At 35.7% G+C, this 19,804-nt stretch overlaps 2 protein-coding genes across 2 annotated transcripts in view; both read right to left on the bottom strand.

Moving 5' to 3' along the window:
* Positions 1-18,809, bottom strand: part of LOC112048138 (uncharacterized) — a 39,912-nt gene extending 21,103 nt beyond the window's left edge. The window contains exon 1 of the mRNA XM_052884151.1: positions 18,621-18,809. The gene's annotated coding sequence lies outside the window, so the exon portion shown is untranslated. The remainder of the gene's footprint in view (positions 1-18,620) is intronic.
* Positions 10,111-12,619, bottom strand: LOC112048137 (dynein intermediate chain 3, ciliary-like). The gene has a single exon (XM_024085536.2). The coding sequence runs from the start codon at positions 12,182-12,184 to the stop codon at positions 10,436-10,438; it is 1,749 nt and encodes a 582-aa protein (XP_023941304.1). The 5' UTR covers positions 12,185-12,619; the 3' UTR covers positions 10,111-10,435.
* Positions 18,810-19,804: the final 995 nt, after the last annotated feature.

The following is a 19,804-nucleotide window of genomic DNA, read 5'->3' on the forward strand; positions in this document are numbered from 1 at the left end:
ATATCGAACAACCTTAAAATAGTAAAGAAAGTTAAATCATAACAGCACTAGAGACGTGATAGTCCAGTAGATATGACCTCTGCCTCCAATTCCGAAGGGTGTGGGTTCGAATCCGGTCCGGGGCATACACCTCCAACTTTTCAGTTGTGTGCATTTTAAGAAATTAAATATCACGTGTCTCAAACGGTGAAGGAAAACATCGTGAGGAAACCTGCCAGAGAATTTCTTAATTCTCTGTGTGTGTGAAGTCTGCCAATCCGCATTGGGCCAGCGTGGTGGACTATTGGCCTGACCCCTCTCATTCTGAGAGGAGACTCGAGCTCAGCAGTAAGCCGTATATGGGTAGATAACGACGAGTACCACATTTGTACGAGATATCATATTACTTTTGTACAGGTATCTTTTTTCCATTGACTGATTTACTAACTCGTAGTACCAGTATTAAGCTATCCAACGAGTAGTACAATATTGCGAATGAATTAAACATTTTAACATAGTAGATAGTATGACCTCCAAAGACAGGAAATATCAAGTAACAGCCAGACTCGAATGTTTACCATGGGAACTTGAGACAATGTAACTATCGAAATACTTCCGAATTCGCTGCTTGTTCTCAATAGGGTGATTCTGTATCACGTGTTCTCAATAGGGTGATTCTGTATCACGTGTTCTCAATAGGGCGATTCTGTATCACGCCTCAAAAAATATGAAAAATAAAAATCGGGTTAGTAGATCGATAATGATTTACGTATTAATTTACGTAATTGTTGTTAGCGTTAAATTTAGAAATACAAATAATTAAAAAAGTTTGTTTATGCGTTGTCAAAGAGACGCGTGAAGTTTGTTCCTCCGTTGTTTGTGCCTCCGATTTTGGAGGGTGTGGGTTCGAATCCGGTCCGAGGCATGCACCTACAACTTTTCAGTTGTGTGCATTTTAAGAAATTAAATATCACGTGTCTCAATCGGTGAAGGAAAACATCGTGAGGAAACCTGCATACCAGAGAATTATCTTAATTCTCTGCGTGTGTGAAGTCTGCCAATACGCATTGGGCCAGCGTGGTGGACTATTGGCCTAACCCCTCTCATTCTGAGAGGAGACTCGAGCTCAGCAGTGAGCCGAATATGGTTTGATGACGACGACCGGCTTCACACGTTACTTGTAAATAGTCAAACTGGTTACTCTGTGTTAGTGAATTAATAAAATTAAGTCAATTTTGCACATTTATCCGCCTCAGTTATTTATTTATTTATTTATTTAGGAAGACCAACCGCAGAACATTGTATCGTGTAAACATATTGATTACATACGTTGTGCCCAATGGTGAATGTTCAACTTATTACAGATCTTCACAACGTTTACAAAATTTAAAAAATATAATACATAAACTATGTACTAACTAACTATGTTATCTAACTACAATATATATTTTAATTCTAAAAATTAAAAAATATTACAAATTATTTACAATACTACAAATTAAATTAAATTAACAGAACAAAAGTACAATAATTGAATATTGGTTATTAAATGAAAATGTCAAATATAATAATGTCAAATAATGTCAATACAAATGCCAAGAAATAAAAAAAAATGTCAATAATGTCAATAATTTTTCGCCGAAAGTCGGTATATTTGTTGTGGAATAAATCGATGTCTTTCTGTTTTGTCGCAAAATTATTATAAGTATCTGATATTCTTGGTAAAGGAGAATGTTGACTTAATTTCGTTTTATATCTATCTCTAGTATAGAATATCGTTGCAACGCATAAACTACTGAACGCATCAGTGTGTACGAAGCTTTACTCGTAGTTTAGTACAGTCAGGTACAGTTACAGTTAAACATACGTTACGTGTAAATGTTAATATTAAGTTGTTTTATTTGAATTTTATGTCCTTACGTGAGGTGAGTCATGAGTCATGACACTTAATAATGCCAGCAATGTTCCCACACTTGAGTATTTATAAAAGGTTTATAAAGACTTTGCTTGTGAATGTTTTCCAGAGTTTCGTCACACTCAATTCAAATTTGACGCTTATAATATAGAATATCGAAACAATAATTACGTAGGTGCTTTGATAACTTTGTATTATTGACAAAAGCAAGTTATAAACTCATGCTGATCTCTATTTACCTGACTGCGTCAGAAGGAGGGTAATGCTTATAACTTTATAGCTTAAATCTTTGCAAAAAAAATCAACTGATTTTTACACAAAAAAATGAAAATAACATTGTACCTTTAAAAGTAACTTTAACCTGTATAAGCTAGTCGCTTTAAAGGCGGTACCAAAAGGCATGAAAGACGGAATGGATAAAGAGAAAAAGACAGATTGTAGTCTTGTAATAGGCTACTTTTTACTATGATATTCCCATTGTAATTAGATCTAAACGAGTAAAACCGTGGGGCACAGTTAGTATTAGATAAAATGCGTATGATGATAGAAGATGAGCAGTGGTTTTAGTTAACCCACTGATACTACCCAACCCACGTCGTCGTCATCATCAACACTTATTCGGCTCACTGTAGAGCACGAGTCTCCTCTCAGAATGAGAGGGGTAAGGCCAATAGTCCACCATGCTGGCCTAATGCAGATTGGCAGACGAAGAGAATTAAGAAAATTCTCAGCTATGCAGGTTTCTTCACGATGTTTATCCTCCACCGTTTGAGACACGTGATAATTAGTTTCTTAAAATTCACATAACTGTAATGTTGGAGGTGCATGCCCCGGACCGGATTCGAACCTACGCCCTCCGAACCAACGGCAGAGATCACATCCACTAGACTATCATGTATCTAGGTACTTACTGTATTGACTTTCGTGAAATGACGTGGCGCCGTTGACTCTGTTTAAGGATAAATTAGTTTATATTATAAATAAGACATTACATAAAAACCGAAGCTCCTTGTTTGTATTGGATATTAACCTACATTGCGGACCAGTTGTGAACGTAACATTCCACGTTAATTGTGCAGAATTCATTACCTAAGTACGAACAAACTACAAACAATCAATCAAAATGTAACCCTTTATAGCTCAACGGTTGAGGGGTCGGTATCAACACCGTAAGGTCATAGGTTTGAGCAGTAGCGTGCACAGGTGTTAAAGTAGGGCATGCACTATATGTAAAACTAGCGGACACCCGCGACTTCGTCCGCGTGGAATTCAGTTTTACACAAATCTCGCGGAAACCATGGATCTTTTCGGGTTAGTGCAAAATCTATTTCCATTCCAAATTTCAGCCAAATCGCTTCAGTAGTCGCAGCGAAAAGGAGGAACAAATATATAGACTTACAACTTTCGCCTTTATAATATTGTGATTTGTTTACAAAAAATCCTTAGGTTCGTAATGACTCCTCGGGGTAGGCAGAGCATTTTGACATCTATGGAGCTCCGCCCGTTGGGTAATTTTTTAACCGACTTCAAAAAAAGGAGGAGGTTCTCAATTCGTCTGTATGTTTTTTTTTATCGTACCCACTCCTAACAGTCTTCACAAAAGATGTGGAAAAGATTCCTTTAAAAAAAAACATAACTCTTTGTAGCAGTTGGGTTAAAAATACAAAATCTAACATAATATGAGGTCTACCAATCTATAATGATGACAAACTATGAGGTTACCGTTACTGGGTAAATTAATTGCTTTCCAATGTACGTAACTTTCACTGCCAACGGAAAATGCGTTTTTATTGCTACTTTTGTGACTAATTAGCTAGCATTTATCTCATCTAATTATAGCAACATATTTTAAAGATTTCACAGATATAGTGTAGGTATAAGTATATCTAGAGAAACTAAGCTTTACCTAAGAAAAATCAGTTGGAAGAAGTACCTAATCACACAGGCTTTTCGAATTTTCATTGTGATAAAAAATGTATTACTATTTTCTTAGTAGGTCAATCAAAATATTCGGGCATCACGCTGAAACTAGACCATACATAATACGGAAAAGGTTGTAAGATAATTTTTATTGCGAAAATAAATTAAGAAGGGAGTGATATAGGGGTTGAAAGTTTGTATGGAAAGTCCTTCATTTTTACAGTTACAGTTTTAAAAATTTGTTCATAAATCATAAAAAAAAATACGAAATATAATGGGATTTAAAAATTTTGAAATTTCAATCTCTAAAGTGGTAAAATAGGGCTTGAAAGTTACCATTGATTTCCACGCGGACGAAGTCGCGGGCGTCCGCTAGTACAAAATATTATTAAGATCGGATACAATAATTTAGGTACAATAAACAGTAGATGGATATCTACCGTAGAATGAATCTCATCAAAACATAAATGTGAAAATGGGAGCCAAATTTTATTATGTGTGTCGTTATCGATTATGCCAACAAAAGAAATGATATCTATGTGGGTGCCAAAATCTATAAATTATTATAGAACTTTGAATACATTATCCGTCTCGATATCAACAACTTACCGAATGATTATTTTCAACATGAAATAAACTCGAAACTGTTTTTATATTTATCACATGATCAAGGAAAAGTGGGGCAAAATAATTACACCGTGGTATTCAAGGGAAGGGAAACGGAACACGAGGAAGGCAATGAAAAGTGGGAAGATGATATCAGGCAAGTTGCTGGAAAAACTTAGACAAGAGTATCCAGAGAGAGATCAGAATGGTAGGAGATTGGAGGAGGCCTTTGCCGATTGGTAAACGGACCTACAGAGAGTAAAGAATCGCGAAATACACGAAAAGTTTTAAATGTAAGTACAAAAAATACACGTATAAAGTATATGTATAGTGTACGAATCAATTTTAGGAATTAAATTAAACGAATACGGGGTTAAAATTTAGTAGATATAACACTCAGGGATACGTAGTATAGCTTAACAGCAGTGAAACCCCTTACGGAATCTAAATGAATTTTATATCTATACTAATATTATAAAGCTGAAGAGTTTGTTTGTTTGTTTGATTGAACGTGCTAATCTCAGGATCTACTGGTCCGATTTGAAAATTTCTTTCAGTGTTAGATAGCCCATTTATCGAGGCTATATATTATCTCCATATTCCTACGGGAACGCGAACCACACGGGTGAAACCGCGCGGCGTCAGCTAGTCATTTATATTATCTAAATGATAGAAAATTCATTTAGATGATTTTCCTAATCATCTAAATAATATCTTCACGTCAAAGATAGTGTAAAAAACCGGCCAAACCAACTCGCACTTAGTTGGTTTTTTATACTATCTTTGACGTGAATAAGAAAACGTGCGAATGTTATTTAAATGGTTCAAAGCGGATGAAAATGAGTTCGGCTCACGAGCCGACGCACGTTTCGAGTACTGGTACAGCGCCTCCGGTGAAAGTTGGCTGCGGCCCGTGACGCACTTGTACCCGTGCTAGTAAGGGCGAGCCTCATTACTACGTTGCGGCGTCACAGCGCCGACGTTGCGTCGTTTTTCATATATTTTAAATGACATTTTTTTTTTATTTATTATTCAACAAAAACACATTCAAATTAAGCCTAACCATAGTGCAACACAAACCACAGTTGGTTTTACTGTGCACTGGTTATTACATAATACAATATTTAGGAACAAAAGTAATTAACAAACAGAAGAGGATAAATACCAAGAATAATCATTATAGGGTAGTTAAATAAAAGTGTGAGTGAACCGGTGCTGCGACGCTACACAGGCTGTTCCAAAAAATAATTCTTTAGTTTCCGCTTATGTACGTTCGTGAGTATATTAGTATCTTTTAGAAGATTCTTTACCGCATCCGGAAAATCGTTAAAGATTGTTGGAACAATATATTCCAGCCTTCTCTTATCATACCCATTTATGAAGTTCGCTACATATAATTACATGACACATTAAAGCATTGCGTCGTCGTTACAACAGACATAGTGTTTCAGTTGTTTCGCTCCGTTTTTTGAGCCCAACTGGGTATGTGTCAGTCTCAATAATGCATACAAAACAGATGACAATGAGCACTATTCGTCGTCCATTGAAACGTCGCCTGCGACGGTACAACGCTTTGATGTGGCGTGTCATCTAATTCTCAATATATAAATGCCAATGACAGTTTTATACTATAGATCGGTTACGTCCCTACAAAATCACCGCAACAAGTGATCCAAGTGGCACACACATGCACAATTTTGTTTTTAAGTCCATTATATATTTATGTTTATATAGTTTTTACACTTCCTGAAGACACAACTCGACATTGTAGACGATATTTATTTAAATATCTTTCCTTGTTGACCACAACTAACATTGAGTTGATGAGCCTCATTTTTCATGTGCTAGTAACACATCTAACAGTATGTAATATCATTGATAAATGCGAAAAGTCATTAATTACGAAATCTCGAAAATCGCTTAATGGATGGCAAGGAGGTAGTTTATAGGTAAATAGTAGGAATCCGCTAAGACGGATTTTGCGATAGGGCCGGATTAATGAGGTCTAAGGGCGGACGAAGTCGCGGGCGTCTGCTAGTATATGTATAAAAGCGAATGGTCACTCATCACGAAATCTCAAAAATCGCTAGACGTACAAATATGAAATATGGCAGTGAGTTTACAGTTAGATGTCGGCTAAAAATTAATTTTCCGATAAGGCCGATTAAGGAGGTCTAAACAAGCGGACGAAGTTGTCCGCTTGTTTAACATTTATGAAAAAACGACGCAGCGTTGAAGCTGCGACGTCGCAACACTAATGGGGCATCGCTCTAACTCCACTAACACAAACAAAATATTTCTGTGATGTAATTTCGTGTGCAACACGAAACACGGTGTAAGCTGTGTGTTTAGAAATATTGGGGCTTTCGCTGCTGATGATAAAATAAACATAGCTTCAAAGTTTGTTTACGTGCAGTGTTTTAGGGTTAGTAACTACGGTTAATAATGCACCTATAACACTTCCGTAGTTTTAATAGTTTACGTATTTAACGGTTTAGATTTGGTACCAATATCTCTGATCAGTAAAAAGCAAGCAAGCTTATTTTGCAATGTGACAGATATACTAATACTAGCGGAATCCGCGCGGTTTCAGCCGCGTGGCTCCCGTTCCCGTAGGAATATGGGGATAATATAGTCTATAGCCTTCCTTGATAAGTGGGCTATCTAACACTGAAAGAATTTTTCAAATCGGACCAGTAGTTAATGAGATTAGCGCGTTCAATCAATCAAACAAAGAAACAAACTCTTTAGCTTTATAATATTAGTATAGATTATTAAGTGAAAGAGATTTATTAATAAGATTAAGGGAAAGAGGTAATATTTGTTTTAAAAATAACCTTCGTTGTTTAATAAGCGATTAAATAAACTTAATTATTATGCACAAATGTCCGCCTCAGTTTTGATGCGCTAATGCCATATCTCTAGTATATCTATATACCTATAATCCAGTTATCATTGTTTTATAACAAATTTTTCAATGTCACATTCTTTTTCAACTAAATGAAATGTTTGTAGTACAAAACAATGGTCTTTCTAATTCCGATAAACTACATATCTTAATATCTCGAATGAGCAAGGCTTTTGAAGCTATAGACGCTTGAGTTGTAAAAAAAATAATATAGTACTAATAAGCTCCATTATTCTTAAAATTTAGTGAATGTTAAGTGTACTATTAACTTAATAGCTCCTAGTTTTTAAAAATACTATTGTATTGGAACTAATCGGCTTTAGACACAGTATAATCTCACAAGTCATTTTCAATTTTCAAGTGTCTGCCACGCTCAAGTGTAAACAACGGCTTAGCACGCCATATGTAAAATATTGTCTTTTCTCATGAATAAATTTTTGGTATTACTCTTAATTTTGTTAAGAATTTGTAAAATATACAGCCATTCTTGATGAGTACTGTTTACCAACAAACAAATTAAAAATGAGGGTATAAATCACTAGTCATTTCACACCTAATAATAATTATAATTAACTTGTTCTTAAATTAATGAAAATAAAATGAGCTTAGAACAATTAGATATGTTTAAAATATTTTATGTAAATATTTTTATACAAACCATTCATAGTTTAAAATAAATAAGTTCTGAAGTGACATGCGTTTTCTACCTTCATTTCTAACTTCTTTGCTGGTAAACAGTATTCATCAAGAAAGGCTGTAGTTATAGACTAGGTATTTCGAGTTGAATATTTTAAAACGTTTTAAAATACAATAGTTGTTAACCTGTAAGAATGGCGTAAAGTTTATTGGACCGTCTGCGACGAAATTTAACATTTCAAAAGCATATTGAAACTTACTCTTTTTATACTTTAAGCCACTAAAACCTAAGCTTAATTATGATTGCAATTTTCAAAATGTTATTTTAAGTGAATCAATAAATAAAATTGTAGAAGGTATCTATTTGTTAATAGTACACTTAACATTCACTTAATTCTAAGAATAATGGAGCTTATTAGTACTATATTATTTTTGTTACAACTCAAGCATATATAGCTTCAAAATTCATATATAGCCTTGCTCATCCGGGATATTAAGATATTTTATTTATCATCATATATAAAGACCATTGTTTCGTAGTACAAGCATTTCACTTAGTTGAAGAATAATGTGACAAAATTCGTTATAAAACAATAATATTTATATATAGATATACTAGAGAGGCACTAGCGCATCAAAACTGAGGCGGACATATGTGCATAATAATTAAGTTTATTTAATCGCTTATTAAACAACGAAGGTTATTTTTAAAACACATATTACCTCTTTCCCTTAATCTTATTAATAAATCTCTTTCCCTTAATAATCTATACTAATATTATAAAGCTGAAGAGTTTGTTTGTTTGATTGATTGAACGCGCTAATCTCATTAACTACTGGTCCGATTTCTAAAATTCTTTCAGTGTTAGATAGCCCACTTATCAAGGAAGGCTATAGGCTATATATTATCCCCACATTACTACGGGAATGGGAGCCACGCGGGTGAAACCGCGCGGATTCAGCTAGTATTAGTATGTGTCACATTAAAAAATAAGCTTCGAGTTGAATATTTTAAAACGTTTCAAAATACAATACATAGTTGCTAACCTGTAAGAATGGCGTAAAGTTTATTGGACCGTCTGCGACGAAATTTAACGTTTCAAAAGCACATTTAAACCTACTCTTTTTATACTTTAAGCCACTAAAACCTAAGCTTAATTATGATTGCAATTTTCAAAATGTTATTTTAAGTGAATCAATAAATAAAATTGTAGAAGGTATCTATTTGTTATTAACAAATATCTGTTTGTAGTTATAAAACTACCTTTTCCCAAGTGTTTATATTATAGTTATTTACAAGATAATAATGTTGTCTGTTTGAAACAGCTGAACCGATGTACATAGGACTTTCACTCGTAGATAGAGGAGGTTATTGAGCAAAATAGGCTGCTTATCAGTCTGAAACAATCCATGGTTCCCGCGGGACCTATTCTTATCTTAGGACTTTGCTTTAACTGAATTCATTATAATCATTTCAGCTAATGAATTGTTTTTCTAGGTACTTTGTTATCAACCCATATTAGGCTCTCTGCTGAGCTCGAGTCTCCTCTCAGAATGAGAGGGGTGAGGCCTTAGTCCACGACGATGGCCCATTGCGGATTGGCAGACTTCACACACGCAGAGAATTAAGAAAATTCTCTGGTTTGCAGGTTTCCTCTTAATTTCTTAAAATACACTGAACTGAAAAGTTGGAGGTGCATGCCCCAGACCTGATACGAACTCACACCCTAGGAGGCAGAGGTCATATCCACTGGGCTATCACGGCTCACTTGTAGTTATAGGTACTTACTTCAAGGTATTTACTTACTTCAATGTCTATTCTAAAGTAGATTTTCATTAATTACATCGCCCTCGATACATCGTCATATTTTTCGAAGTGGATCGTGTTCGTGACCCTCCGTCAATACGCCGGATGTATTCCGAGAACTATTATGAGCACATGCGGGCTAACTGATTTATGCTATAAATACATGTAACTTAATCACGTTTTACAACTTTAATTTTTGTAAAATCACTTATAATCTATACTTATAATAAATCTGTAAAAGGTCAATTCTGTACATGAAATCTATTTCCAAAATAACTATCAGGGGGTGATAAGTGATTGATACTAATACCAAAAATGCAATCAGTAAAATTTTTGTGTCTTTGTGTCTGTCTATATGTTTGTTATAGAAACAAAAACTTCTCGACGGATTTTAATGAAACTTGGTACAATTGTTCTTCATACTCCTGGGCAGGTTATAGTATACTTTTCATCACGCTACGATCAATAGGAGCAGAGCAGTGAAGGAAAATGTTGGTAAAACGAGAGAAGTTACTCCATTTTTACAGCGCTGTAAGGGCTGGTATAAAGAGGTCTAAGGGTGGACGAAGACGCGGGCGTCCGCTAGTACAGAAATAAAAGTTTAAAATATTTTTTTCAAGCTTTAAGTATAATCAAATACATAATACGTGTTGGATCATCATATTTAAATTAATGAAAACCTGCCATTCAATATTCCGCCTATTTCACCCATCTCTTCTTGAACAGTGTTAAGATATTCTTTAGTTAATTGTTCGAGATCGTCAATACTATTATTTTCTTCGTCTTCATTAATCTCAGCCGTTGGTTCTGTTTCAACCCGCATTTTCAATCGCTGCTCCTTAAATCGTGTATCAACGTTATGTTCCCGTTTTGTTTCACGATTGTAAATCTGATGCATCAGCTGTTTATCATTAGGACCGGATGATATCATATTTTCAGATAAATGTAACAAAAATAAAGACCCTACATTATCGCCAACACCAATTGATTGGCCTTTTGGATGAGGCATTAGTTTATTAAGTCCATGTCTAGATACGCGGAGCTTCGCAGTAGGTTGGTGGTATTTTCGGATGAGATCCCAATAATGAAATACACCGTCCTCTGTTACTGCCATGTAACTTGTGTATCGTAAAGGTGCCCAGCATACATCAGTGACTTCGGAACGATATGGATTCGTTACTATGATAGGTGCCGTGCGTACTTCTTCACTCCAAATGCGAACCCTGTAATCTCCACATGAGATAAACATTCTCAAAGTACACGGGCTTCGCTGTACCGCTCTCACTAATCCTGTATGTGCATTCCAATAAGACGTCAAGACCTCAGAATGACTCCTGCCCATACGGTTGGCGTTAATAATTAACCCCGATTCGGTGCCACACAAAAATTTCGTCGGCAAGCCACGATCAAACTCAAGGCTGCTTACACCTTCTGAATTAGTAAAACTTGGTGCTTCATTTCCTTCTAATTTGACAGACATTAGCAAACGATCGATTGGCTTAGAAAGATTTCTTTTATCCCACCAGAGGCACTGCCCATCTGGCGACCCGGTGAAAAATTCTGTGTTAGTTCTTAAATGAGTATAACGTAGAGCTGTGATTGGCGCAAAATGTGAGTTGTAAATAGAACTGCTACTTACAGGGTTAGAACTTGCACGGATATCAAACACGTTAATGGTTCCGTTTACAAGCCCAGTAATCAAAATATCAGATTCCAGTGGAGCACAAACCACTTGCCAACATCCATGAGTGGGACTAAACTCCTGTACCGGAGAAGTTTGCTTATTAATATCCCAAACGTAACAAACGTTTTTTTCATTTGTTTCGGATTCTTGAAAATTTTTGTGGCAATATGACGCGACTAATTTCGCCCTTTTTTCATCTGTCCAGGCAATGCTTGACACAGGTCGACAAAATGGGTCTCTAAATACATTTGCAATTTGAACGTTATACTTTTCCACTGGTGCTCGAGCTTCCATATCGGCAAAATAGGTTTGATACATATCGATTGCATTGTTCTGATCTATGAAGTGTTCTATTTGAGGTCTCATGTTTAAAATGGAATGTACGTAATTATCTTCATGTTGTACACGACGTCGGTGACGATTGAGGTGATCTTCATTATATAGATGAACATCTCGAGGCCAACCACCTTCAGTGTGATTTATTCCTTGTTCGTGCATAACTATTTGCTTAGTGTTGGTGTCATGTTCAGATTGTGGCAACGTTGCTTGTATTTCACGATGCACGGGATTTCGAAGCACATATTCTTTATGTAGTTCAACATCGGAGTTTATAGAATCTATTATATGTGCAGGCACTATTTGAAATAATGGCTGCCTCCCGAAGGTTTTTCGTAATTTTGTGTACGCGTAGTTCGATTGTCTGTAAGTCCCTATTTTGAATTTCTTCATTATAATGTGAACGTTTTACCTGAAAATAAAACGGATATTAAACATACTTACCTTATTTTAAGCCTAATAACAAATGAGAGAGACACCCGTGTTTCTGTCCCTTTCTTTCTCTGTTTCTACCTTCTATTGCCTTCTCTTTCACACATTCCACCACCACCAGCAGAGGTCGCCTTGTCTTTAGTAGGCGCTTTTTGAATCATTACGTTGTTTATAGAAATCACCAGGCAGTGTTTCAATTATTAGGCTTAAAATAAGGTAAGTATGTTTAATATCCGTTTTATTTTCAGGTAAAACGTTCACATTAAACAACTTGACCGTTATTTTAAGCCTAATAACAAATGAGAGACGTGTTTGTTATCGCCTGGTGGTGGTGATGACGTCAATGTGATTAAGATTTTGTCACACTGATATATTGTAAACCAACTTACAGATGTATATTTATTAGTAGCCAATACTGAACTATAAATTTAGAGCAGTACATGATTGTGCAAGTAATTTTATTCGCAAAGATTATTATTACCAAAGATTATTATTACCTTATTGAATACCAAATTCGAGGTAATGGAATGTAATATCATCATAGTATCAAAGTATCAATTAACCATTTAACCATTGACTGGATCAACTGTGTAGCCGTCACTGACGGGTAGATACGTAAGTCTACCTTTGATTAGTTGTTTTGCTAAATAAAATAATGAGTAAATAGTCGAGTATTGAGTTGCTTCTAGAATTAATTTTGTGTAGTAGGGAGTTGTAACTGCAGCTTAAATACTGCTAGGTGAAGCATTACTCCTGACTCCTTTAACATATTCTTAATCAAATCGCTTTGACAATTCGAGAAGCGGCTTACGCCGGACCACATATGCTTATGAACACGCTCTAGCAAATTTCTAGTTTCCTTCTATCTAAGCAAGCTTACCAGTCAGACTGCCGAACATCGGGTGAATCTGTTCTTGACCCCAAAAAGAGGTCATAAGGTTAAGTGATTGGGTGTTATGTTACAGCAGTTTTCATTTACTTTTGGCAGAGTACAGTCATGTACACGACGTCCGGAACATAGTAGCAAAATAGATGCAATATAATTATATTATCTTGACATGTGCTTGACAAGGGGATCAACGTCCCAAATTGGTGCTTTAGAAATCTTAGGATTTGCTATTGAAATGTAATTCAACATACGCTTTACTAAAAGGTGGCCACTAAGGGTGGTCAAATAATTGCGGATCGTATAGACTAGAAATTGCTGATTCATAGGTTAGTATGCCGTGATATGCCTGCATGAGCTCTGTCTTCGATTTGGACGGCTAATGGTTCGAATCTGGTATAGGCATGTACCTCTAACCGTTCAGTTATGCGTCTTTATAGCTTAATCCCTCTAATTCTGAGAGGAAACTCGTGCTCAACAGTGAGCCGAATATAGGTTGTTAATCGTGTGACGATAAAACAACTTAAACTTAACCGTAGTAAAGTTGCAATAGTCACGGAGCTAGTTACATGGCACTGCTCACTAAATAAACACCTTCCGGTTCTAGGTGCTGAGAGGAGACTCGTGCTCAACAGTGAGCCGAATATAGTTTGTTAATCGTTTGACGATAAAACAACTTAAACTTAACCGTAGTAAAGTTACAGTCACGGAGCTAATGACAGGGCACTGCTCACTAAATAAACACCTTCCGGTTCTAGAAGAAACACCGATACTATGCTTAGGTATATATGAACAACGAGCAGCACACATTGGCTCCCCAGCAATACTTCATTAAGCGTTCTGCGCCGCCCAGGTGGCCTGCTAAGCTTCTTGAGTGAGCTCGGTTGGCTGAAGTGACTCCAGTGAGGACCAACATCAAATGGACCGTTAATATATTATAACTAATATTCAATTCACACCCACAATTCCAGATTTCCAGAATCTTCGACACATTTATGAATGTCGCTCGGTTGACGTGTCTATCGGGAGCTTAAAGTAGATTTGAAGGTCCTGTAGGTCCAGGAAGATACCACAGATCTGTTCTTCAGTTCTGGCCTCTAATATACTATTGATTAGCTCGGGGCTATTATTAAAATATGCCTCCGCACATGTTTAGGTGCGACAGAACCTTGGGCATTAGAAATTGAAGTGGAAACACGTCATTGGCTACTGCGTGATAGTCCAGAGAGCGATAACTGGGAATTACACAAGCGTTCCGAGACGCAAACAGTACTTGGGAATGCTCAGGTCCCCCATTTGGAAAAATTAGAATGGCTGCTTGAGGAAGCGAGTGCCATTTTGGAATTCCACTCAGGCGAGACAAGTGATCTGCTTCCTCGTTGTAAACTCTTGGTACGAATATATGATGAACTGTAAGATGTATTTTGTGTAATTTCAGCAGATCCGGAAGGTAGTAAGGTTCAGCAGTATCTGGGAACTCGTTCGTCCTTCGTTCCGTAAATATGATACCGCAGTTTGGTTGCCAAACTACAAAAGTCGGGCTCAGACCTTGCATTTGTAAAACTTTTAGTACCTACTGCAAGCAATTCCTTTTGACTACAATGAAGATTACTTTTCAACTTAGCCCAATGTAATTTGTCATTTCTCAACAGACGTAATTTGTCTACATGTGCGCCCCACGTAAGATATGACGCCTCGGTAACCATATTATAATGGGTAGGAGGAGGCAATTGGATTGATGATGGATCCTTGTGATGTACAAGCCCTCATTGCAGTTCCGTTAGAACTGGTTGGGGTGATAGTACGATTTTCCTTGTTGTATGGTTGATTCAGATTCGATGAATCTGGCGTAAATTTAACCTCTTGCGAGGAATGATAAAATTTGCAAAGTTCAACATTCCCGCTAAGCTTTGTAGATCCTTTAGAACGATTTTCGTCTTGTCTATAATCTGGCTACCATTCCTTCTATTTTCGTGCATATCTTTATGGTTTAGCCGGGAACTCCATAATCTAGGTACTCCAGTATCTGACTGCATTGTGGAATGGGTTTTGTATAATTAGTTTTCCAGTCCAGATGTTTTAGTATGTTTACTGTGAGCATAGCATGACTCTCTAGAACTTGGTGACGTTGGTTGACGATCAGATAATCGTCTAAATAAACAAGCACTCATAAGCCTATGTGATTACGTTGGACATTTTCAATTCAATTTGTCACCGACGTGAAAAATTTCGACACCGAACTAAGCCCGAATAGTCAGCAGTTCATTTGCAGTAGGTAGGTAGCAGTTCATTTGCAGTAGTTGTTGTTGCTGGTACAGAAACCGTAAAAACCGTCTATTGGCACGTGAAAGAAATTACGCCTTGTTTTAAGTGTATTTTGAATATCCAATCATACGTCGTATGAATTGGGGTATTTTCTGCTTACTGATTAGTCAGAATTAAGAAGCATAGATGTTTCAATTTCAGGCTTCCAGATTGTGTATGGGTCTAAAACTTATGTTTTCTTTTGGCACAAAGTACATCGGTGATAATCAGCTTTGAGACGGCGGAACCGTCGTCAAAACCCCTTCCAACTTCATCTTTTCTATAGCTTTGCTCATCTTTCTTGAAGGAGACGTAGCTTATAAATTTATTATGTAACACGGCTAAAACTCACGTCATACTACGTCGTAGTATACCTGACTAGTTTCGAAGCCATACGGGGGCTCATGAGCTGGTTCTTGCAACGCGGCACGATACAAACAGATTGAATAGGGCCGCAAGTTTCAGCCGTGTTTCATCATAAATCAATATGAATACCACTTACGATAGCTTAAATTCCAAGAGGCGTAGCTTGTATGCTTTTGTAAATATTGAGTAGATGAAGAAGTTGCTATATCAGAAAAGGTATGCGATCCCGTTAATATGTGATCTGGTACACCTATTTGTTTTCATCGGTCAAGATTCAGGATCAGCTGACCGGTACGGAATCGACTCGGTGAGTCAATATCCACTAGTTTTACCTCTCCTATCCCGGTGGGATGAGGGAGAGCGCAGTGCGTATTGCCGTAAGCATCTCATGGTAAGGTTTGCCGCCGAATTCCTTTCTCGAATTGGGTCTTGGAACATGCGATTGCGTCACATCAGGTTTTTGACTCAGCATATGGCTGTCACGTTTTTGAAGGTCCGTGAACAGTAACATTTCTTTTAGGAAGAAAAAGATAAATATTGATCGGTCTGCGGTGCAGAAACACGATCCATTTCACGTGGGCTTTTCTTACTCCCCCCCCCCGCTTTTTCAAGAGTGACTGTAATTTTTTCAGAATCGAATAAGTTTTGGCATGATGGTGGTATCCCATTACGAAGACTATTAGTGTGAAGCTAGTGCTTAATAAAATATAAAATAGACTATATTCCGAGTTCATTCAGTTCCGCTCTGTGGCCGCAGACCAGCTAAAGAGCATCATTTGATATCAATAGTTTTTAAATTGTCTTTGACTCACGTCAAAAATCTTCGTAGATCCAATTCCAATTGTTTATTCAAAATAAAGTTTAAGGCTACAAAATGCTTACTCTGCATTGCCCAGAGTGTGAGGTGTCATACCGCTTTACCTCTTTGTTTGCCTCCAAATCAGTAAATCCTGAACTGAAAAAATTCTATACACAAGAATAGCGGACGTTACGCTGATTAATATCGTCAATTTGCAAATCTTCTTTCAGAAAATTGTAAGAGTATTTTAGAACATTAGGATTTACAGTAGTTTTCGGTTCATGTTCACTAGAATGATCACTAATATGTTCACTAGTAGCGGAGCAATAGTGTTTATTGGCCCCAATTTGAACTGGAACTGCTCAGTTTTGACTTTCGAGAAGGCACTTTATTTGTATTAGAACAACGTGATTCCAAAATACCTTTGGTATTCTCTAGATTTTCCCATACGACTTAGTAGCTGTAGGTACCTACCTTAAAATGTATTATAATATTTGTTAACGTTATAGTAATTTGTACAAAAACCAACAGGTTAAATTAATAATTTTCCGTAGAAAGAACAATAAAATTATAACGGTAGGTCGAACATACGTTCAAAACCATCAATCTAAAAATATAAACTTTCTAAGTCGATCAAAGAAGGTAGAAATATAAAAACAAAAATAAATTACTTTCGAACGGCATCGCCGTTAACAATATTGCAATTTGATTCATAATCGAATCAAATATTCTGAAGAAGATATTTAATGAAATAATACTTTCATCTAAGTATATCATGCATAAAAAATATGAACTTTATGGTGAGTAATAGAAAAAATAACTTTACATACCATAGCACTTGTACTAACACTTGTACACCTCAAATCATTTTTACATACCTTAATAATGGTAGACGCAAACACTTTTAACAAAGTTTTAGCAAAATTAAGTATTCGTTATAATATTTAAAACACTCACAGGTCTTGTCACTTGTACAATTAGCTACCAGTCCTTAGGACTGTGTTGACGGGACGGAAACAACGACGTCAATGATTCAAAAAGCGCCTACTAAAGACAAGGCGACCTCTGCTGGTGGTGGTGGAATGTGTGAAAGAGAAGGCAATAGAAGGTAGAAACAGAGAAAGAAAGGGACAGAAACACGGGTGTCTCTCTCATTTGTTATTAGGCTTAAAATAACGGTCAAGTTGTTTAATAACAAATTATACAGTAATACTGAGTTGTGACTTTTCTTTTAGTGTGTGAAGGAAATCGCTAAGGCCATGGCATGACGACACATCAGGTATAAGTATTGTTTAGTAACACATGTGTCCTTGCAATGCCACTATGTTACATCATGGAATGTAGACCAAGAACGTAATCTTCTTAAATTGCATAAAATATAAATGAGTTGTAGTAACAAAATTATATAAGAAAATCGTTTCGATGTTAAAACGTGCGATAACTAAATTACGCCATTACATATTTTTGTTATCGTTCTTTTAACTACATATAATATTTAATAGTAAGGTACTTACCAATGCAATGACTTAAGCTTTTGTTTTTTTTTAATTAATAGTTAATAATAAATATATAAATAATATAATTTGCTAAATACAGAATATACTTACATCACCAGAAAAAATTTATCTGCTAGGTATATTAAATCAAAAGAAAATTTCAAAACGTATGGTAGGTAGAAAAAGATAAAATTTGAAATTAATTTTAAAGAAATTGTAGGTACAATTTCTTTAAAATTAATTCCAAATTTTCAAGCAAAACTTATATGAGTAACAATAGTCATAATTTCAAATCTATACTAATATTATAAAGCTGAAGAGTTTGTTTGTATGGTTGAACGCGCTAATCTCAGGAACTTCTGATCCGATTTGAAAAATTATTTCACTGTTAGATAGGAAATTTATCAAGGATGATATAAGATATATATTATCCCCGTATTCCTACGGGAACGGGAACCACGCGGGTAAAACCGCGCGCAGTCAGTGTTTTTAATAAAGTAAGTAGGTAGTCAATAATAAATAAACTCTAATAAAACAATCGCTTACCGTTTAGATATGAAAACGCAATCCACAAAAATTTAAAGCACACTTGACAATCACATCTCACTAACACAAATTGATATTTACGAAAGGTGCCGATATTTCACAAAGTCATGACACTTGAACGTTAGAAAATGTGATTTCGAAAGTCGCCTGCGCGCGCGCAGCGATACTACGGCCGTTTCATCGGAGTCTGGCGCGTGACTGGAAGTAAAACAAGCGGTTGTAGGCTAGGGTTGCCAACATTTTTCGGAAAAATATAGTATTTATATTTATTTCACCCTACCAAGGACGGCAAATTTTGATAAGTATTTTTAGGTATTAGTTTTAATTTTAATTTATTTTAATTTTATAGTTGTACTTAGTTATAATGATATTTCCATTTATTTTATTTTTATAATAAGTTTAGCCTAGTTTTGTATTTATTAGATTTAGCTATAAAAAATATAGTACTCTTAAATATAACATAAAATTAAAAATTTTGGAAACCCCGGAATATAATGAAATTATTAATTACACTGTCTCTCAAGTCGTCAATATTCTCTTTCAGTGTGCTTTCATTTGAGACCTCACTCGTGTATCACACTAATTGGTGTGTAACTCCCTTAACTTTTAAACGGCTCTACCGATTTTCATCAAATAGTAGACCTATTTGATGAAAATCGGTACACTCACCTTTGATACAAAAAAAAAACTAAATTGAAATCGCTTCAACTGTTTGGGAGCTATGGTGCCACAGATTGACAGACAGACATACAAACAGACAGACATGCCAACTTATAACACCGCTCTATTTGCGTCGGAGGTTAAAAATATAGTATTTTATAGAATAAGTAAAAAATCAACATTTATTTAAAAAAAAAAAACAATATCTATTCTTGTTGCGTTTTTCAAGATTTATTTGTCTGAAATAAGAGTGTCATATGCTTTTTCATGTCTTAATTTAATTTTTTTGAAAATCAAAAACAATTTGTATTCTAATTTGTTTATTTATATTACATTTATATTAATATTATATTTTATTTATTTATATTTATATTTGTTTATTTTTTATTAATATTTGGAACTCAGTAAGATAGACAAGTTCGGGTAGGCTAGACGCTGTTGTATCTGTCAATACTAATGTTCATAAAGTTTTATAATAAAAACTTTTGTTTGTCAAATTTCGGTGTTGAAAGTATAGAAAATAT

The sequence above is a fragment of the Bicyclus anynana genome, chromosome 11 (assembly GCF_947172395.1).
Source record: "Bicyclus anynana chromosome 11, ilBicAnyn1.1, whole genome shotgun sequence".
Classification (NCBI taxonomy): Eukaryota; Metazoa; Arthropoda; class Insecta; order Lepidoptera; family Nymphalidae; genus Bicyclus; species Bicyclus anynana.

Bases quoted from the DNA above. Each gene is read 5' to 3' on its own strand.
- LOC112048137 (XM_024085536.2), bottom strand. From the start codon at position 12,184: ATGAAGAAATTCAAAATAGGGACTTACAGACAATCGAACTACGCGTAC.